This window comes from Labeo rohita, chromosome 10 (genome assembly GCF_022985175.1).
Source record: "Labeo rohita strain BAU-BD-2019 chromosome 10, IGBB_LRoh.1.0, whole genome shotgun sequence".
In the NCBI taxonomy this organism is placed as follows: domain Eukaryota; kingdom Metazoa; phylum Chordata; class Actinopteri; order Cypriniformes; family Cyprinidae; genus Labeo; species Labeo rohita.
Genome location: NC_066878.1, coordinates 3,365,043 through 3,386,692, shown reverse-complemented (window position 1 = coordinate 3,386,692; position 21,650 = coordinate 3,365,043). Strand labels below are relative to the sequence as shown.

Below are 21,650 nucleotides of genomic sequence, written 5' to 3'. Positions count from 1 at the left end.
AAAAAAAACAGACTGAAGCATTCTGACCATGGAGGACATTGTTCTGTAGTCATCTTGGCTAACCTGTGCGTACGAATTCCTCTGAGAGTACATGCTTAACATGGTTGTAGGACAAAAGGGTTTTGTCTTTATCTGTCCTTGTTAAGTCCAGCTGGAATCAATATTCCTCTGTTCGTCTTGAATGGGCAATAACAACAATTCCTCAAGCTTTTATGCACAGGTTAGCGTATTCCTCGGGTGAACGGAGAGACACATGGAAGAGAAGAGAAGAGAAGAGAAGAGAAGAGAAGAGAAGAGAAGAGAAGAGAAGAGAAGAGAAGAGAAGAGAAGAGACTGAAGGAGATGATGACAGACTGAAGGAGGCAAGAAGAGAAGCTGAAGGAGATGAAAAGAGATCGAAGGAGACAAGAGGAGAAGAAACTGAAGAAGACAAGAGGAGATTGAAGTGACGAGAAGTGAACGATCAATCGGAAAAGAGAAAAAGTGATCAACTGATCGGAAAAGAGAACAAAGCTGAACAGAAGACATCAAAGGATATGAGAAGAGATCGAAGGGAAAAAGAAGAGATCGAAGGAGACGAGATGAGAAGAGATTGAAAGAGAAGAGATCGGACAAAGCGAAAGGAAAGAGATAGCAGAGGAGAGGGTGATGGCAGTCACATCAGAAGAGCGTGTGGCAGATTGTGAGGATTTAAGGATTTCAGAGGAAGGATTGCAAGCTGTGCGTGGGGATCTGTGAGGAGACTGAGACCAGATGGTTGTGATTCTGGCACAATTATCCCCCTCTATTGTTACTGATCTCCATCATTCTGTCTCTCCCCGCTCATCTCTGCCTCTGCCAACAGCCCAGAGTCACTTAATGGAAAAATCTTTAGAGTGACTTAAAAATGTTAAAGGATGAACTGCACGTGAGCGAGTGTGTGCGCATACATGACCTTTAATCTATTAATATCCAATAATGGCATAACAACAAATAGATTGTGTGAATGCATTGCTCATTTACTGAACCTTAATATTTGCTGCGCAAAAAAAATTAAGCATTTAAATACAAAACATCGATGTGATGTTCAAAGTGAAACAGAGTAAGTCCCATCGGGAGTTGAGTGGATTGCAACATGCTGCCATATTATTGGTTAATATTATTTTTCCCCACCCACACAGTCTTGATTACACAAGGAGAAATGCAATTTCACGAGCGCAAAAAGTTATTGCATTTCCATGAAACAATTCGCTACAAACAAGTTTATCTTCAGAATAAAGTGCACTGATGAATCATCTTCAGTAAGTTCTGGGACTTTTATTAAAAACTAGATAGTGTCAATTTTGATTTTATGTTGACTTACTGAGCTCTCAGCAGAATGATGCAAGCACGAGCAGATGGCCGAATGCTAAACCTGAGAGACATTGAGTTTTCTCTGAAAAGATTCTCTCAGTGTCGACATTTGCTGCTCCTGCGAGAGACAAGCCTAAGGACGGAAACACATCAAGAAATATAAGCGAAAGGGTTCAATTCTAGTAGAAACAGCACCTCGGTGTCGCCTGCAGACTCCAGTTTCTCTGTGGAGTTCGTGTGGCCTCTCGTTACCACCTTTAATGTCATCATTTACTTTTACAGCTGCCATCATCTGGTGTTATTTCTGTTTTTCAGGAAAAGCAGACATCATTTCGGTGTTTTCATTCAGAGAGTAACCTTCTAGCATCCAGCTCCGCCGTTCCCAAGAACTTTGATGAAATATCACAATAACAAGTAACACAGGGGGCAACGGGATTATGGGACGTGTAAACAGGCAGTTTTCAGCAGGAGCTGAAGTCAATGTAAAAATAGAGCATGACAGCGTGAAGGTTTTTTTTCTCCGTCAAGTATAAGTACAAGTGTTGTGCTCTTTGAAGTGCTCTGGTTTAGAAGAACCTGAGGCAGTTTATTGTAATTATTTAACACTTAGGCCCACCAGACTGAAGCCGACAATGTATTTTTCATGTTTTCACGACAAATTATGCCTCAGACTCTGTGGATAAAAAAAGACACAGAAAGACTCATTATTTCAGTATATTTTCTTTTCTTTTGTCACGGCTTAATTCAACATGTTTATTCTTCAAAGTCAAAGTAATTATTTGTTTTTGCATAGTCTAAAAGCAAAGCTTGCTTTGGATTTTTGGTATCTGCCTCTTGTTGGTGTCTCCATCAACAATTCACAATGAGAATATTAACAGACTTACGGGAAAGTTCACCCAAAATAATAATTACGTTATGATTTACTCCCCCTCAAGCCATCCAAGGTGTATGAGACTTTTTTTTTTATTTCAGACAAATACTATCTGAGTTACATAAAAAAAAAAAAATGTCCTGGCTCTTCCAAGCTTTATAATGGCAGTGAATGGGTGTTGAGATTTTGCCCAATAAAGTGCATCCATCCATCATAAAAAGTACTCCACATGGCTCCACATACTGATGCATTTGTGAAAGAAAAATGTCCATATTTAAAACTTTAGAAACTGTAATCTCTAGCTTCCGCGAACTGTCATGCGCACGTTTATGAAAGAATGGCATTCCAGCGATTGATGTAGGACGTAGCATAAGCTCCGGTGAGAATATACTAGTCTCGTGAGAACCATGTTTTGTTTACAGCAAAAAAAAAAAAAAACAGTCTCCTCTTGGCTTATATCAAAATAAAATCTTTTGACATTTTTCTTCACAAATCCTCAGTTTGTATTTCTAATTTGTGACCGGTGTTTTGTTTTGCTCTCTCCTCTGCGCTTCCACGTTCGTTACCAACATCTCCCGCTGAAATGCCACTCTCTCGTGAACGTACATGGGGCCTATGAAAAATTCCGTTTTATTTTTTTCCATTCAGTTCTGTTTTTCCCATTTTAATTTTTCTAGATTCCATTTTTTTTCCATTTATATTTTTAATGGTTACATAGTATTTTATTAATCAAAAAACATGTCTAATAATTAAAATTATGAACCTTAAACAATTTAACATCAGTTTATTAAAAGTTCAACAAAGATTACATTTTTAGGGCCCTATGAAATGTTTTGGTTTCTGTTGTTTTATTTTAATTTTTCAAATTCTGTGTTCTAGCATGTCTAATTATTTGAATGCATTTATTCATTTATTCCTACAATAGCCTTGTGAAATGTTCATTTTCTCAGAAATTCTGTGTTGTGTATTTGCATTTTTCTGGTTATAAAATGAAGGCATAAAACATTAATTTTATTTATCTTTTAATTAATGGAAATTAAATTTTATTTTTTGGCAAATAATTAAAACATGGAATAAATATATGATTATTCCTTAAAAATAAGGTTTTAGTAAATCTAGTACTAATAGTAGTATTACGTATATTTTGCTGAACAATAGTAATGTATTCCTGTCACAATGTTTTCATATTAAACCAAACTTTTATTTTGACGGGTTCCTGTGAATACCTTTAAATTGCTGCACTGTAAAAAACAAATTGTTGAGTCACCTTAAAAAAAATGTGTAACCTGAACTGATTTTATTCGTTATAATACTGCTTCTAATTAATTTGGATGTTAAAATATGTTTTCAAACCTTTGCACTGTTTGTATATTGCCAGGTTATAAAGTCAGTCACAGCATTTTTCAGCTATGAGTGAAACACGAGGCAGTGGTCTGAAGTTCGCAGTTTGCGAAGCCTGGAAGAGCCAGGACATTTTTTAATACACCTCCAATTGTCTTATACATCTAAAATGGCTTGAGGGTGAGTAAATCAAGGGGTAATATTCATTTTTGGGCAAACTATCCCTTTAATAATAGCCACCCTTTAGGGCAAATAAGTTTTATATTTCACTGTGGTATAATGTATAATATATAAATATACAGTACACAATGAGGATTGTGCCATCACAAGCCATGCAAAATCTCAAGCCCAAAAATTCTTATTCAAAATGTTTGTTGGCATGCACCATCCTGCTTTCCTTCAGCCAGTTCTACACTTCACACTTTTGCTGACTCGCTTTCACGCCCCAGCAATCAAAGCCAAAGTTCAAAACAGCACATGTCCAACATGTCTGACGCAGCTATAGAAATGACACGGCTTGTCTCGTCCAACTGGCCAGAAAACAGAGCCCGAGAGAAAAGGCGAGTGCTTTTGAGTGTTTTAGAGAAGCCTGTGCCAAGGAGTCTTCCCGAAGGCCAAAACCTTCCTATCTACACCTGATCTGCAAAGATTGCTCATATCTGTGATGGAAAAATTAAGTCTTCTACAAATAGTACAAAATGCAGACAGTTCCAGCTCTAAAATCTAATGCAATGAGCCATAGTCACACACCTGTGATGACACATCAACTCATTTCTATAATACAGCGTTTGCTCCACATGATTTAAAGCACTCAAACACATGGCCTTGACTAGCTTATTGCTTTGGTAAAAACTAAAATAACACATTTTGTGCTGTGGTTTCAATGACAAGTTGGGTGCGAAGACAAAGTGCCTTCTCTTTCTTGCTGAGATAATTATCACAAGCCCAACATATGTATCTCCTCATAAGTCATCTGGTAAGAAACTGTCATGAATTACAAGAAGAGAACAGTAAATGCAAGAAGACTTAAGGCAATCCTGTGTCATAAAGCACTGAAGTAAAGTCAACCACTGGGGTTTGCCCTGTAGCATTAAGAGCTCTGGGGAAATCTCAGAGTATCTGACAGCTCAACAATCCTCTCCTCTCTCATCTTACAGAGTGCATTTACAGGCACAATCTCAAACCAATTATACTTATTAAACCCACTAATGTATAAGGTCATGCAAACTCCTTAAACTATGTGCTTTTATTGATGAAAGGCTAAATGATGACAACTCACCAAGCAGTGACTCTTATGAGCCAGTTCTTTTCAGTGAATAAAAAAAGTATTTGCAGCTTTCAAGGACAAGAAAAATGACATTACAATGTAAAACGTTTTTACCAGTTTCAACTTAAACACTTAAGTTTAGCAGCTGCCTTAAAATTTTATGTCAAATCAACTTAAATGTACAAGTTATTTCAACTCATAAGTTAAATCAGCTTAAAAGTACAAGTCATTTACACTTATTTTATTGTAGCATGTTGAAATGACTTTTAAAAGAGACTTTTAAACGTCCAGTTATTTTCATAAAAAAAGATACAATTTATATACTTTTTAATGTCAAACACTCGTCTTGTCTTACTCTGCCTGAACTGTTTTTTTTTTTCGGTTCATGACAGTTAGGGTGTGTCAAAAACCTCCCATCACATGTTCTCCCTTAACTTCAAAATCATCCTCGCCGTTTTACCATTTTTGTTAAGGGTGTTTGATCTTCTTTGCATGTTCACTTTGCAAAGACTGGGTCGTTACTTCTGCAGCAATGTAGGATGATTTTGAAATCATTTTTGAAGTTGAGTTACAAAATATGAATGGAGTTTTTCGACATACCCTAACTGTCTTGAACCAGAATACACAAAGTTCAGGCAGAGCAAGACAAGACGAGTGTTTGAGATTAAAAAGTATTTAAATTGTATTTTTTTTTAATGAAAATAACCAATCATTTTGCTAGATAAGACCCTTCTTCCTCAGCTGGGATAGTTTACAACCACATTTGGGAGCATTTAAACTACATTTTGGAAGTTCAAACTCAGGGCACCATAGCAGTCCATAGCATATATGGAGAAAAATCCTTAAAGGGGTCATCGGATGCCCATTTTCCACAAGTTGATGTGATTCCTTAGGGTCTTAATGAAAAGTCTATAATATACTTTGGTTAAAAATTCTCAGTGGTTGTGTAAAACAACACTCTTTTTACCTTGCTCTGCAAAAATGATCCCATTCTGAGGGGATTGCTCCTGTAAATGCAAAGGGGTTCTGCTCGCCCCGTCCCTCTTTTCTCTCTGTGGAGTGACGAGCCTGTTTACTTTAGCCGCGTTTACCCTCTAAACTTGCTAACTAGCACATTATTAGGAAAGGCGATCACAAAGATTCATAAAAAAAACCCTTATACTCACTTCTGCTGTAAGTGAAGCTGGATCACGAGTGATTTGCGCAAACATAGACAGATATATGTAGATCGGGAGCTGCATTCTCTTCACAAACAAACATCACCACTGCATCTTCAGCGGCTCAGATGTCGGGAGTAAATGATGACCACTATGTTCATTATTACATCCAGCAACACCACACCTTAATTGCTCAGCCAGAGATACTCTTGTCTAACTTACATCCCTGCTCCGGCATCGAAACAACGGAGGTCGGACTGAGACAGCTGATCTGAGGTAAAACGCTCATGTCAATCAACTATCGTGGGAGCGGCCTCTGTGGGTGTGATGGCACACCGACAGGCATCTGAGAATGGCTCGATTTGAAAAAGGGAATATTATTTTAACAGATTAATTAAAAACCATTGCATGGATTTTTATCATTATAGGATAGATTTGTACATACACGGCCAACACACATTAATGTTCAACCAACATGAAAAAGTGTACTCAGCACTCCGATGACCCCTTTAAAGTGTTGCTTAAAAAAAAAATTATTTACGACTGAGGAAAGAAAGACATGAACATCTTGGATGATAAGGGGGTGAGTACATTACCTGTACATTTTTGTTCTGGAAGTGGACTTCTCCTTTAAGTTGATTTAACTTAAAATTTTAAGGCAGCTGCTGAACTTAAGTTGAAACTGGAGGAAATTTACACAGTGTATAAGTAAAATAAAGCCAAATGAAACATAATCACATGACGAACAAATCAGGATGTTGTGCAGAATCTAATTGAATCTGGAATCCTGGAACAATAATCACGTGTCAATATGGGATAAAACAATGTTTGATTTTTGAACTGAATTTTGAATTTTTAAATTAGTTATCACACATGACTTATGATAATGATAATGAAAACCAACATCTGTAAGACCAAATAATTTAATGCAAACTAACATCAATAGAACAAAAAGCACAGTGTGACCGACTCTTAAAACTTTTCAGTGGTGTCAAAACCATGGCCTAGTGGTTCAAATCTGAGTTGATTCATTTTCCAACCCCATTACCCCTCTACTCTCCACTACTGAATCAATAAAAGTGTAGAGAAAATACAACTGAAAAGAAAACTAACCCATTAATCCAACCCTCCTATCTCAGAAGGTAAGTCAGGAGTGTGTAAGTGTTTGTGAGTGGAAGAGAAATTGTGTAGCTAATGACCATCCTGCCCTATAATTCAGAGATGAAGACATTCTCTCTGGCCAGCAAGAGGGAGGCGTTCAGGGCAGATGGGTTAAAGAAAGAGCAGTAGCACCGTCAGTACGGAGTCAATGCTTCGTCCCAGCGCTCCTCTTCAATCTGCCAAACACACAGCAAGTCAATGTGCAGCACGGTCCCGCAAGGACAGATTAGAAAAGTACGAATTACGAGGGAAGGGGTAATGCGGAGACGGTCTCTGAACTGTGCGTCTTGCGGAGGAAGAGATTTTCTAATCATCGAGTACTGGAAGCCCTGAATGACATGTGATTCTCAAAGACATTTGTCTGTCAATGATTTCAAAGGAAGCATATGTCTCAACCTTTCCGTCACGTCAAATTGCTTCACATTTAAATGTCTTGACAGGTTCTGTAATTCCACGGGGACAAGCAAGGCTATCTGTTGTAAGTCTACGGCACTGCCCAGTGGCCAAAAGACCAAGTGTGAGGGTTGAGTTTGACAATTTGAGCTTTGACTATATGTTTTTCTGAAGCATTTTTTCCATCGTAATGCACATTTTTCCCAGTCAACACATGGACGGATGCTTTCTTCTCACATCAGCTCTCTTAGCCACAGGAGATGTTTTCCCTTCAGCTTGACCCGTGACAACTGACAAGCTAAATTAAATGTTGTCTCCACTCTTTTTCGCACCTATGCCAACATTCATACTCTTTCACGCCCCTAAAAGCCAGGAGTAACCGTGTGAGCACACTCTCACGGGTCCCCGGTGTCCTCTTGCTATCTGGCATTAAAGACCCATCACAGCAGCGTGTCATATCTCCTTGTTTGCCCTCTGCAGAAGCTGTAACTCTATCACTGGCCTCTGCCTCTTGGACCCTCTGGACACTAGCGGTATTAAAACGACAGAGATCTTCTGAGGGACCCTGGGTTTGTCCTACTTACATCACAGGCAACTGGAGGAAACCTCACTGCGGTCCAAAACAACCTTGCCATGGGCTCGAGTCCCATGCATCTGCCTCAGAGACTGAGCTGTGACCTTCTCATTTCAGTCCCGGACCACGTTTTTATGTTTGTAAAAAAGGAACAGATAAAAACCCCACTAGGAAAGTAAAGTTACAACAGAGATCTTTTTAATAGCTGAACTGCTTCTCCTAGATTGAAATGAGAGCCAAATGCACATGTTTTCTTGAAAGTACAGTTCACCCAAAAACATGAATTCATAATTTACTCACTTTAAACAAAAGAATATACATCTCAAAATGTAATGACCGAACCTTTATTTTTGGCTGAACTCTTCCTTTAAGTATATTTTCCCTTTTTTCCCTTCTGAGATATAGACCCTTCAGACCCAAGACATGCCTTCTTTAGAGTTTCAAAAGAGATGTCAGCAATGTCAAAAACTGCTGAAATGTGCAAAGATGCCAAAAAATGTACAAGAAAGGAAGGTCAGATTTTAATAAGAGCTGAAAGATTTTTCTCCAATTTTCCTCCAAGGCTAAATTATCTAAACTATGCTATCTGCATTAATTATGGTTTATAATTCTGTCGATACAAACTGTGTTCCCATTTTTAAAGCTGCATCCTTCGAGGGATGCAGATTTCAAAGACCATGCCTTCGAAGGCCACAAAGGTTAGGCCGAGCATTGTTAAATAGGACAGATGCAAAGGCCTGATCTTATCTCCAAGTAACTACTGTTGATGAGCGGCAGTACTTCAGTTCAGTCTTTAAATGCAGTCTTAAGCCCTATTCGGACGGTAATTGTTTTTCATATAAACGTCTGTAAAAATAAAATTTACATATCACCTCAGTGATAAATTGTTCTCTGATTCTACAAACCCAGGAACCTGCTGCTCTATAAATAAAATGAATTTTATTTACAAATGTATTCTTATAAAAAATGTAAAATGTATTTTAAAAATACTCATTTCAAATGTATTCTTAATATTCCAAGCATACTTTATATGATCCTAATTATTATTTAATTAAATTTCCTGTTTAAAAATAGGGAAGTAGTCGCACTATAGTTATATACATTTATATGCGATATAGTTATGTATATATCTGTATATAATACACATTTTAAAAATGTATTGCATAACTGCTGCTGCCACAATAAAGTCCAACTTCGAATGTTTACATGCTTTTCTTCTCTTTTCACTCCTACTTGCTATGGTGGAGCAGTTACGAAGGACTGTTTTTTTAAATACTTTCCAGCATTTCAGAAATAAATATGCATGAAAATTACAGGGAAGAAACAGAGTTACCGTACGGTGTTTGGCAGTGGTCAAAAAGGTATTAAACATTGAATTTTGAATTCATTTCTTCTCATAAACGCAGAGATGTGGATTTGGACAGCAATTAAATTACCACACAGCCTTGGTGTTTGTAAAAAAAAAAATAATAATAATTAAAAAATTTAAAAAAAACGTAGGTAATTCGGTCTGGATTTATATTTATATCTCTTTACTTCTGTAATTATTTGTATAATATTTAAAAGTGTCACTGTGTTAAGGTCACTGTAGAATATTTTCATGAAAGAAAAAACATTTCATTATTTCTTTATTAACTACTTGAGACTTGAATTAAGCTTTTTTCTTGAATTACATTCAACAGTATTATTGTTACTATTAGTGTTCTTGAAGATTAAGTGAGCACTAGATGATGGCAAAAGTAATCTAAATATAAAAAACAACTTAATGTCTGATGCTGTCATTATCCAGTATATACCTACCCAGTATCTATTATTTAAAAATTGCAGTGTTGGGGGAAACTTACTTTTAAAAGTAATGCATTACAATCTCGCACTGCTCCCTAAAAAAGTAACTAACTGCATTACTAAGTTACTTTTTATGCAAAGTAATGTTACTTTACTTTTGCATTACTTTTTCTCATGCTCTGGGCTGAGCATGCTTGTTTTTAATATTTAAAAAAAAAATGCTTTTGGCAAATGTAAAAGCCCTTTCACACCAAAAGAGAAATAAATTAGCCTCATGCTGAAGGAAATGTAAATTTCAGCTATGCTGCCTTTCTCGATTGCATGAATAGACCAATTTGGAGTAGACGTCACAGTTACGTCACTTGCAGCTGCGCGCGCATAGTGGTTGCAGAAAAACACTGGTAACAAGTGGAGGTAATTGGGTAAAATCCATGGAATAAGCCTTTTGATGTCAAAATCGGAAAGCAAATCATTTATAGAATACTGTCGTCAAAGACACCATTTGATGTTTAAACGGATGTACTATGGATGAAAACTGCTATGATTACTCTACTTTTAAAGCATAAACTGGATTTAAACAATCGGTCTACATAATATTCACATATGCTGTTAATAGGGGTTCTATTAACAGCATATTGTATTATTTCTACAGTTACAGCATGAAATATTATTTAAACCTATTACTATTAACATTTTTACATAATATTTATTTTTTTAATCTCACAATTCTGACTTTTTTTCCTCGCAAATGCAAGTTTATATTTCCTAATTCTGACTTTATAACTCGACTGAACTCAAAAAGGGTGAATTTGTCAGTTCTGAGGGAAAAAAGCCAGAAGTGTGGGATAAACTCCTATTCTGAGCTGAGGGGAAAAGAAAGAATGATGAGTTGTTTTTTCCTTATTAGAACTGTGAGATATAATCTCAGAATTGCGAGAATAAAGTCAGAATTTTGAAATCATATTCTGAGTTGATTTTAAACAGTTCAGACACAGATTATTTTGTTGTATATTAAACAGTAATGCGTTACTTTACTAGATACTTGACAAAAGTAATCTGATTACATAACTCATGTAATGCGTTACCCTCAAGATTGCTGATTTGTCACATAACCACTTCATTATGTGGCTTTAAATGATACTACTAATGATTTTCACATTAACAGTAACTTCAATGGATTTACTGAAGACAGTAAGATGAAAAAACAGCTCAGGTCAATCCATTTTTACAGCTAAGTGTCTTTTACTGGAACAAAGTTATAAGATCTGAAAATTACAGTATGCTTTTATAGCACCTAGAAGGAAAAATTAGATTTCTCATAATGACCTCTCTAAAAGAAAGATAACTGATCACACCCCAGCTTTCCTGAGCTATAAAAGAGCAGCTTCTGAGAAATGAAAATTTCCGCTGGGCTTAACATGATACTCAAACTCCTTACACACTGTTTTCACCTCAAAAGAATAATAATTTGTGAAAAATGGAGCAAAATAATGAGTGAGAGAAGACAAGAGAAGGTGTAAATCTTAATATGCTCAGCAAGGTATGCGTTTCTGTGTTTCTCAGCTCAATGTGACACCGGGAGTGACGGTAGATATATGATAATGTCTTCACGGAGAGAAGATGCATGAAATGAAAGTCCAAAACTGTGAACGATATTCTAATGGACTCTCAGGGTTTTATTTGTTGTTCAGAATGTTTTCACACCTTTAGTCCCATTTAAAGGAAACATGCAAGTATGGAACACCATCAGTCTTGTCTCCATCTTTCCCCGTCTGCCGTCTGCCATCGTCTTTACCTCCCAGATGATAATTTGCACCAGAGTCCCATTTGGGATGTTTGAACACAGCAGTCCGTCTTTGCTATTTACCAAACCTGCTTCCATCATCTAACGCACAGCAGAGGCTGGAGTTGGACCATTAGCACTAGGACGGGGAACCCCAAGGGCCAGAAACAGGACCACATGCCTGGTACAACCACCAGCTCAGCAATACACGCTATACAGCCGACCTACAAATGAATTCAGAGAGAGCACATTTATGGCCTGCAAGCAATCAGGAGCTGCAGGGGTTCAGAAGAATGCAGTACCAAGTTAAAACGCCCCGCTTGAAAGTTTCCTAGCCAGAAAAGGCTTCCGATTAGCCAGAGTGTGTCCATCTGAAATTCTCTTCTACCTGAAAAATGCACTTTGGATGATCGTGCTTCAAAGCCAAAGATGATTTAGCTGGACTCCCAACCTTCGCGCTGATGCATGTCCCTGAAAAGGAGCTTTGCGGATGTTCCGAAAAACTGCTAAGGCTGTAGAAATGACAATAAATGAAAAAAAAAAAAAAAAAAAACATCTACAGATATATAGAGCATTGCCTCTGATTTAGAAAGTGGTAAATGCTGGAAGGCCACCTACATTAGTCATATCCTCTGGGACCTTGATCTTTAATAAGCGTAGATGGTGTCACATCATTCCGTACGCTTAGAGCATTAGACGGCATTCATGCGAGGACCTCTGACGGAGAGCCTATTAATTATGTATTTATGCTTTATCAGTGCCTATGGGACGAACCCGGCTCTCTAGTTTTGTTTTCGAAAATGTTTATTTGTGCAAAAGCATTTAAGTTGTCTGAAAATGGCCCTCTTTTGTTCTCCTCTATAATAAATTCATACCTTAAATGGAAGATAAATAACCACATACAGTCAAGGCTCATGATAGCGAATTCAGGGTAATGTATCATTTCATGCAGATTTTCTGCCGAGACCCTCCGAGACGCATCATAATTCATAGCAAAGTGCATTTGATACATTTTTTTGTTGGAAATCGTTGATGCGAGTATAAACATTTGAAGTTACAACATATTCCTCTCTCAGCCCTTCGGAGAAATATCTTCAGTAGAGGAGTTAGAGAAGGTTTTAGCAGCCTAAAGGGAAATATTTCAGCAGCGTGAAAATACAAGCATTATTCTGCTGTATATGAACTGCTGAAGAAATAATTTTCTTTCCATTTAGCAGAGGTCAGCTGGACTCTGTGGATGTCAATAAATATCGATGCTTCGAAATTACAACGACGCTCTTCAGTTCTCTGTTGCCTTTGTTGTTTCTGCTGAATAACCATCAATACATGTAAAGTTGAGTTATTGTTAATGTTCTCCCTGCAAAAAATATCCGTTATCAAAATGCTGCAGAAGCCTTTTGTCTCACAAAAGAATCAAACTCTGCCTGTCAAAGTTGAGGCGTGCCTGTCTACTCCTTCTCAACCTCGTTTCATCTTTCTCCAGCAATCTAAAAAAAAACAGCTTTCAAACAGGAAATGGAGCTTTCAGTCCTGAAAAGCTGTCAGGCAGGAACACAGTCGCACCTTCAGTTCAGTCTCACCTGCTTTGCTGAACCTCAAGCGATGTCATTCGACAGATGCATCATTTTCAAAGCGCACTTAAGAAGACGGGGTTCAGCCTACTGGCTACTTTAAAAAAAAAAAAAAAAAAAAAAAAAACTATGTGCTCTCTAGATCCGTCTGTGCGCTATCTGATCTGGCTTCATGGCTTTTATGAGATTACTGCCCAGTCGTTCTTCATTACAGACCATTATCAGTATTGATAAGGTGAAAATAAACTGCACTTAGCTCAGATTTTCTGTTTATCAGCCCATACTCGGCTCAAGCCGCAGAGGACTGACAGGATCTTAACAGAATCTTGCTTTAGCTCCAACGCCCTGCGTCACTTCATTCGTTCGCGGGACGTATCTGATATTAAAAGAAGCCGGTTTCGTGTTTTTTGGCTCCCTCGAAACAGGAGGAGTCAATTCACTCAAGCTGCACCATTTAGCTTTGGTTGGCGGCCAAGCGGGCGTGCCGGACGGATGCGTCCGCGCTTCATGTGTGATTTTCTGCGGATGTTTCAGAGCTGCTGATTGAATAAGAGTTCTGCTTTATTAAATCATGGCACCACAGCAATCGAGGCAGCCATTCAAAACGAGCTCTTCTTAATGTACAGATGGCCTCGTTTACTGTGCTGAAAAAAGCACGGCTGTAGCGCACGCAACAGAAGTTGCTCGTTGTTCTGAGGTAGGCTAGGGGTTTAGACGCAAATCAAAGACAAACACTCAGACAGCTGAGTCTCGGACAACTTTTTTTGATTTCGGAGTGAGGGAATGATTCAATTTCAAGATTTAATAAAAGCACAGTCTCACAGGCTTTGCCAGATGAATCTTTATCTTACTGGATTTCGCAAGATAGAACGCTAGGGAACAAGCCTGCTAAAACATCTAAGGTTTATACAAGACTCTAGCAAACAATTACTGTACGTTCATTTCAATAGTTGCCACAAGGCTTCCGGAATTCATTCTGCATGCTTTACCGACCACCGCAGACGTCACCGCTCGAGTCTCCGGAGAGTAAACTTGGGTGTTGGGCCTGTTTCAAGAAGAACATTATTAGAGGTTCTTTATGGGAAATGCTTTAAGGCTTTCAAATCTGCCTCGAACAAAGAGAGACAACACAGAGACGCATGCTGAGAACAATTATTATAAGCTCCCGTGGCGACTACTTGCAGTTCCCATCAAAAGATGCCATCAAAGCATTCGGTTTACTAGCACAAAATAATGAAGAAGTATTAACCGCGCCTCACGGGGTTCAGATCACACAACGCTCCCGATAGAAGCCTTCGTCTTGCAGCAAAGCATCTTGTGTTGTGAAATTGGTCACTCTGAAGTGCACCGTCAGCCTCTTATCGGAAATGTGACCACAAAGCAATCCGGGGATTTAGAAGGTGAAGTTACAACGACGGCTGTTAAGGATGCATTGTTACCCCAGAAAAACATACACAGAATTATCTAAAGGTAAGAGGACAGTAACCCCGCCCTCCATCGCTCTTGTGTAGTCAAAAGATTGATTTGCATTTAAATAAGCCAGGCTTATGCTTGTATTGTGGCACTCATCCGTGCTGCGGTAAACAGGCTCGCTATGTAATGCCACCAGACTCCGAGCTCCAGAGCTGTCAATCCAGGTGTGCGATTGTCCGTGGCACAAACCTCCTGCAGACACAGAAACCCTTATCAGATCAAGCGTTTCACATTCAACAACATAAATCCGAGCGGAATTTACCAGGCCTGCTTAAGTCTATCTCTCAGAGTCTGTCGGGTTGACATCCAAACAACTGCTTGCAATGCAACGCAAATATGTGGCAACGTCACATTGATTCATAGCTGCAATATAGCGCAAGAATAAAATGATGCTGATGTTTTTTTAAACTACCCCCTTCAGCAAATTAGAGAGAGAAATAAATGATCAAATGATTGATTGCGCAGAGTGAGGAAAAATAAGCTCATATACACACAGATGAACTGCCACCCACACACACAGCAGGGACCCTCACACACACACACACACACACACAGGGTTGTTCATATACAAACATGTCAAGAAAAGACTTTGTTATTACCTGCTTAGATCCCATTAGACCCGTCAATGCTTCAGTGTGGGTGAGGAGGAAGAAACTTTGATGGAAAGTGTTAAGTGACATTTAAGAAAATCTGACGGCCTTCAAGCTTTAATGTGATCTAATTAACCCAGAGACAAGAAGAGCAGCACGTCTACACTCCCAGCTGTCAGTTTGCGAGATGTGCGGCAGCCAGAAACACTGATAAAATGTCAAAGTCTCAGTAACAAATAGCCTTTCTTTTTATTTTGTTTTACGAGGGTTGTTCGCGCATCCGGTCGGCATCTGTGGAAATGCCCTCGGAATGATGGCAAGCCAGTGAAAATAACACCGCGCTCTTTCTGTCTCTGCCGTCTTTCTGAGTTGTGATTTTCTCTTCACTTATTTATGGGCTAATCCATCTCTGTCTGCCTCAAATCAAATTACATAAAAAACAAATAGAGGAGAGAGCACATAGAGGCTGACCCCCATCCACACGGGCCGTGCCGAAGTCGGGTACGCACTCCGCCTCATTCCCGGACTGACCCGGCCCGAGCCGAGCCATCACGCTCAACCGGACAGCAAGAAGGATGAGACCAGCTGGGAGAAAATTGGTGTTTACCTGGGTGCTTCACAGAGCAGATTACACTTAAATACCACATTGCAAGCTGAAGCTTAAATGCAGCTTTGAGGCAGTGGAGAGTTCAGAGATGTGTGAAATAAAAGAAAGAGGTGGGAGAAAATTTAAGCTTCTACCAACAAAAAGAGATATACAGCCATGCATCTGTAATGCCTGGACAAGCTGAACTTGGAAAGCACAAACGAACACCATAATACCACTTTATGAACATCAATGGAGGCTTTCAGAGTCTTTAATATGAGCAGGAAAATAGTCTTTTAGAGATCTTATCAGTCCTTCTATGTTCAGGGCTTGACAATAAGGACTACCCGATGACCCGTGGTCAGCAGGAAAGATGTTCAAGACAGCTGACAAAATGCACATTTAAACATTCAACCAATTTTAAAGTGCAAGAAGACACGAAAGAGAACTTAATCCCGTACTCACACACTGTCTGAGATGGCTTTCTGCGCACACACACACACAAAACCACATACTTAAGCCACAATTGAGTTCTCTTTTGCATTTTACCACACTTGAACAGACAAACAAACACACAATTATGTCAAAATGGCCATCTTGGGGAGTATCCTCTTAAATACAGTCAGTTATGATTGTAAGAAGTTGGTATAAAATGTGTGTGGATGTGTGTTAATATACTGAATCTGTGCATTAGGTCATAAAGTGACAGCAAATAATATACCTAATATACCTGCTGCCATCTTTGTCCTTAATGTTATTCATACAACAAAGAAAAAAAACACTGCTCTTGACTGTAGAAGCACTTTTGGGCCCGGTTTCATAGACAGGGCTTAGCCTAAACCGGGATTAGGCCATAGTTCAAATTAAAACATTTAAGTAATTTTTATAAACGTGCCTTAGAAAAAACACTACTGGTGTGCATCTTGAGACAAAAAGGCACTGAAATATTTTAAGATCAGTCAGTGCAAGTTTCTTCCCGTTAAAACAGCTGCTTAGACTTACATTTTAGTCTAAGACTAGGCTTAAGCCTTGTCTGTGAAACCAGTGGTTGTAGTTTTAATAAAAATCAGTGTACATTTAATCTATACAGTGAATTATTTTATTTAATTTCTTTTACATTTTGACTATTTCTTAGCTTAACACTACTGTTAGTTCAACCTAAAAAGTCTTCATTTTATTATTTATTATTATGACTGTTTTCTTGAATAATGTTTAAACCTTATATTAGTCAAATCTAGTTATTTTAGTTTAGTTTAAGTTAGTAGTTTTTGCTGAGGTTATGGGTCAAAAACAATTCAAACAATAACTTTTTGAGGATGACATGTAAAAGAATCTGAACCACTGGGCCAATCAGGCCAGTAAAGAACTGTGAAATTTATTCATTAATATATCTCCCACTTTTTGTCTTGTAGAAACCTTATTTATTAAAATACAACGATCAAAAACAACACAAAGAATAACTTTTTCTTTTTCTCCAATAAAAATTTTGGCAGTGCAAGCGAAAAATCCGAGCAGGCCAGCAGAAAAAGTCTGAGGGGGCTGAGCTCTCACGAACTAGTATAATCGAGGCAAAAAAAAAGCATCAACTATGCATAAAGGCGCTCAGTTTCCAGCATTATCAGAGTGCCACAGCTGTAAAAATCTAGCCTACATAATACAACCCAAGCTGCTTACAGACAAAAGGCCAAGGTGGCTTGTCAAACAACAGGCGAGATGCCCCCACAGTCCATGTTTTATGAAAGACAAGCTCTGATTACAATATAATTGTTAGCAAGCGTTGACAGCATCTTGTATGGCAGCATGTGGGCCGCACAAAACCATGCAGCGCTCCGCTGCCCCCACGGCTGCAAGCCACTGCTGACAATGCTGATGGTGTTTATGACACTTAAAGAGGAAACACGATGCCTTCTGCAGCAATCAGGAAGTTGTGGAGTGCGGTGGGCGGGATCTGGGAAACTCAATATTTGCTTAGTTCAACATGCTGCGACTATCTGTGACGGAGCTCGAGCTAAAACATTGTTTTAAGAGTTGCACTTATTTTGGCGACCGCTCTTGAGTCTCTTTGAGCTGGTTTGCCCGAGGGTCCGTTTCACGGGGTCCTTGGCTGCTCCTTGTTCGGCGAGAGCTATAAGTGGAGTCTGGGCCAAGCGTGAATGAGATTGTCCCTGTCGCTGCGGGGGAAAGATCTGCCGCTCCTCCTCACTGCTGGGGAGGCAGCAGGGCCGCGGCGCAGATAAAGGGATCAGATGAAGGGTGTCAGATCGCATCGACTTTTCCTCTCCTTCTATTTCCCTGGCCACAGCACCGTGATTCAACTGTCAAGAGATGCTAAATAAACCCACCGTTCATTTGTAACACAAGAGTTGGCCATGGTTAACAAAGCATCCCTGGGGACTGGTACAAACACAAGTCTCACCTGATAGCATCTCGGCTCACCAGAGGAACAGTTTCTCTGACGGCGAGTATAAATAACCGTTACTTGGATGAATCTCTCAGGTAGGCGTTTGGAAGAGGACGATCGTTAATTTTACATATAGTTTCGTAAACTGTCCGTGAAACATTTCTCGGTTTGCTGAGATGCTGTAAGGTAACACAAACGTGAAGCATGGATAGAAGCAGGAGGGGGGGCTGCAGTATATCATCAGTGTATAAACTCTAAGTTCTGAGCCGTTGAAGTGCAACACCATGTGCATATGGCGTAAACAACTCTGCAGCAAAAATCCTGTCAGTGTTTCCTCTCAGGTCATAAAAAATGATTTTCAGAGTGATGGCAAAGCACTCCCTCTCAAGACTCACACGAGGGAGGTACAAAAAAAAAGAAAAGAAAAAAAGAAACAGCCCTGCGAGGCTTAACATCTCGGCACACAGACTCATAAAAAGCAGTAATAAACCAGAAAGCCTCTTGAGATTTGATGTTCATTCGCTCAAGTGTGCATGCGGGAGCCATACCGGAGGCTTTATTGCTGGTTTCAGATTCAAATGAGGAGTCTGGCCCATGCTGGACCTTAAATGTGAGCGTTCAGGGGTTCGTCTTCGGGTTATTTCAAGCTTACACAATCAAACAACACAGAATCTCAAATGAGGGCTGAAGGGAGCAGAAGTCACGGCGCTTTAAATGAAAACGGGTGTCGGGCTGTGATCTCCGCTGTTATCTACTCCAAAAGCTTAAATCAGCAAGGAAGACGGAAAGGTTAAGAATGGCTTCTAACCTCAACAAAACCACTCAAATATTCACACACATCTTACTTTCTCTTAGATTTTTTATGAACAGCGTACTGTGTGCAAATTATACAGTGACTTTTTTTGAAGGGTGTCAACTTCTGAATTTTAGCAGAACAAATTTCTATGAAATATTTTCGCAGAAATTAAGCATTTTATTGTACCTTTTTTTTCCCGCTCTCTTTTCGTGAACATTAATTACACTGTAGAAAAAATATGAACTTTCCTGGCACACTTGAAAATTAAAATCATGTGAAAACTTACATATTCATATGTAGAAAAGTCACGTTCTTTAAAGATCCTGACTTTTTGTTGACTTCGTTTAGAAGGGTGCAAGTCTTAATTTGGGAGGTCAAAACCCCCAAACCTCCCCAATTCGCACACAATTTATGACTGATCGCATATACATACAAATTCTACATGAAACCGAAAGAAAAGTTGCAAAGTGATGACTACACTGATTAGAAGAGTTATCATGTAGTTGCCATGTCACACAACCGATGGGAGCAAATCTGTACAGCACAAATCTAATCGCCGGGAACGGCGAGCCACCACAAACAAACAGCATTTCATGCAAAATACATAAGACGGGTAACACTTCAAATCATTAAATGATGTCTTTCAATAAACGAAACTCAAATATCATGCACTCAGCGCACTTTTCCCTACGTCTGAAGTAACTGGCAGGTGAATATGATGCGTAATGTAGAGTATTTGTAAAAACTCCGTTCACATACCGAACCCGAGCAGCCCGGAGATCAGCAGCAGCAGCACCCCGGAGCGCATCGCTGGAGTCGGTGAGGATCTCTTCAGTAATGTGATGGTTACCGAAGCAACGATGTGCGCTCACTGCGGTCCTTCAAAGTTGGGAGCGCTGATTTCTTCCAAACGGTCGATCTGCTTTTTCTGTTGATTCTGTCCTGCTCCTTTTTCTACGCTCTTCTTGCTTGGACTGATATCAGTGCTTAAATGCAGCCTGTTCTCGTGCGCTGTGTCTCGAACCCGGTGTGCGTTCTCTCACTCTGCCGCTCAGAGCGCATCAGTGTCCGGCTCACTCACAGTTAGCTCCATACTCTCTCACTCTCTCCTGCACTCAGTGGAGGATGAGGCAGCCGTGGAGAACAGAGCGCTGAACGGCTTCGCTCCTCCTTCCTCCGTCTCCTCCTCCCAGCTCCTCACAGAGCGTCTCCGACACAAGTAAGCCGCACACAATTTGAATTGAACGAATTAAATGAAAACCATTTTCAGTTTAGGAAAGAAAGCCGGATGGTTGGTCGTCAAACGCCGTGTTAAACTGAAGCATGTTCTGAGGTAAATATTTTTCTTTGGGGGTTTCTGTCTCACCATTGCAATGAAATGTTGAGGGATGTGATAGTAAATCATACCAACTGCAAAAATAAGTAATAGTTGGGTTAAAAACAGACTAACTAGTAGCCCAAACGGATAAACGCCTTCCTCTGGCAGTGTCTGACCGTTACGACCGTTACTATTTAAATTGTACTCTTGAGACGCACGCGTTCAAACTTGCTAAGTCCTAATAAGTAGAGAAATCTACAAAAATATTTGGGTTATAAATAACATCACTAGCTCCGGAAATGGATAGATAAAGCACACTCCCAAGTTAGTCATTTTCACTTAGCTCAAAGGAAAACGCTGCAAAACAAAGAACTGAAAAAATTGGATAGTTAGGCTAAAAATAAGCTAGCTAGTAACCAAACATTAGTTGATGAACCATCAGTCCCACCATACTTGTACTCTTGCTGTTTTGTTAAAAAAAAAAAAAAAAAAAAAAAAACCTTACTGAATAAAAACTGGTAGATTTAAAAGTAACCAAACTATGGATAGCAACAGCAGCTTGCAGAACTTTTGCAAAACACTTTAAAATGTCAAAACATGTATAGAAGCTCTTTACACAAACTAAAGAGCTTCTATACAAGTCTTGACAATTTAAATTGCTGTCGGAGTTCAATAAAGCCCAGGCTAGAGAAAAAAGGCTCTTTTCGTAATTCTAGTTTTATGACGACAGCTGTAAATTCTCTTACTGAAGGATATGACAGAACATGTGTTTGCTATCGATTGTATACAAATACAATACATTGCCCAGAGGCATTTTGTATTTTCCACAAACATTGTGGATTCGTCTTTCCTTTTTGAAATCAAAGCAGCTGACTGACAGAACGTAGGTTGTGCTACCTACCTCCTGTCAGGAAATATCAGTAAAACTAGCAGAAACCGATGCAGAAAACTCACATCTTCTCACAGTTCGACTGACTACTCATTATAGTTGTGCTACTTTTCCTTCTATGTATCTCACTGGTTCACTTTATACTTATAGGTCTTTTGTGGGTTTCTAAAACTTTTGGTTTCCAAAGCTCAGACTCCATCCTATGACGACTGATGATAGTAGTAATGCTTTCCCTTGTTTTAACCGCCTTCCTCTGTCTTTTCGTGAACTTATACCCAACCCGTTTGCACACTGCTGTTAATTAAACACCTCTGGACTGGGCTAATGGTCATCTGAAGCTCAATTAACAGCCTAGATGAAGC

At 39.2% G+C, this 21,650-nt stretch overlaps 1 protein-coding gene across 3 annotated transcripts in view; it reads right to left on the bottom strand.

Moving 5' to 3' along the window:
• kirrel3a (kirre like nephrin family adhesion molecule 3a) overlaps nucleotides 1-20,390 on the bottom strand; it is a 178,222-nt gene extending 157,832 nt beyond the window's left edge. For 2 of the 3 annotated variants that reach the window (XM_051120605.1, XM_051120606.1), the window contains exon 1: nucleotides 19,841-20,389. In XM_051120605.1, coding sequence (XP_050976562.1) covers nucleotides 19,841-19,889 — 49 coding nt within the window. In that variant the 5' untranslated portion in view covers nucleotides 19,890-20,389. Of the gene's footprint in view, nucleotides 1-19,840 lie in introns of all 3 variants that reach the window. The other variant, XM_051120608.1, reaches the window with a different exon arrangement.
• Between the last annotated feature and the right edge of the window lie 1,260 nt (nucleotides 20,391-21,650).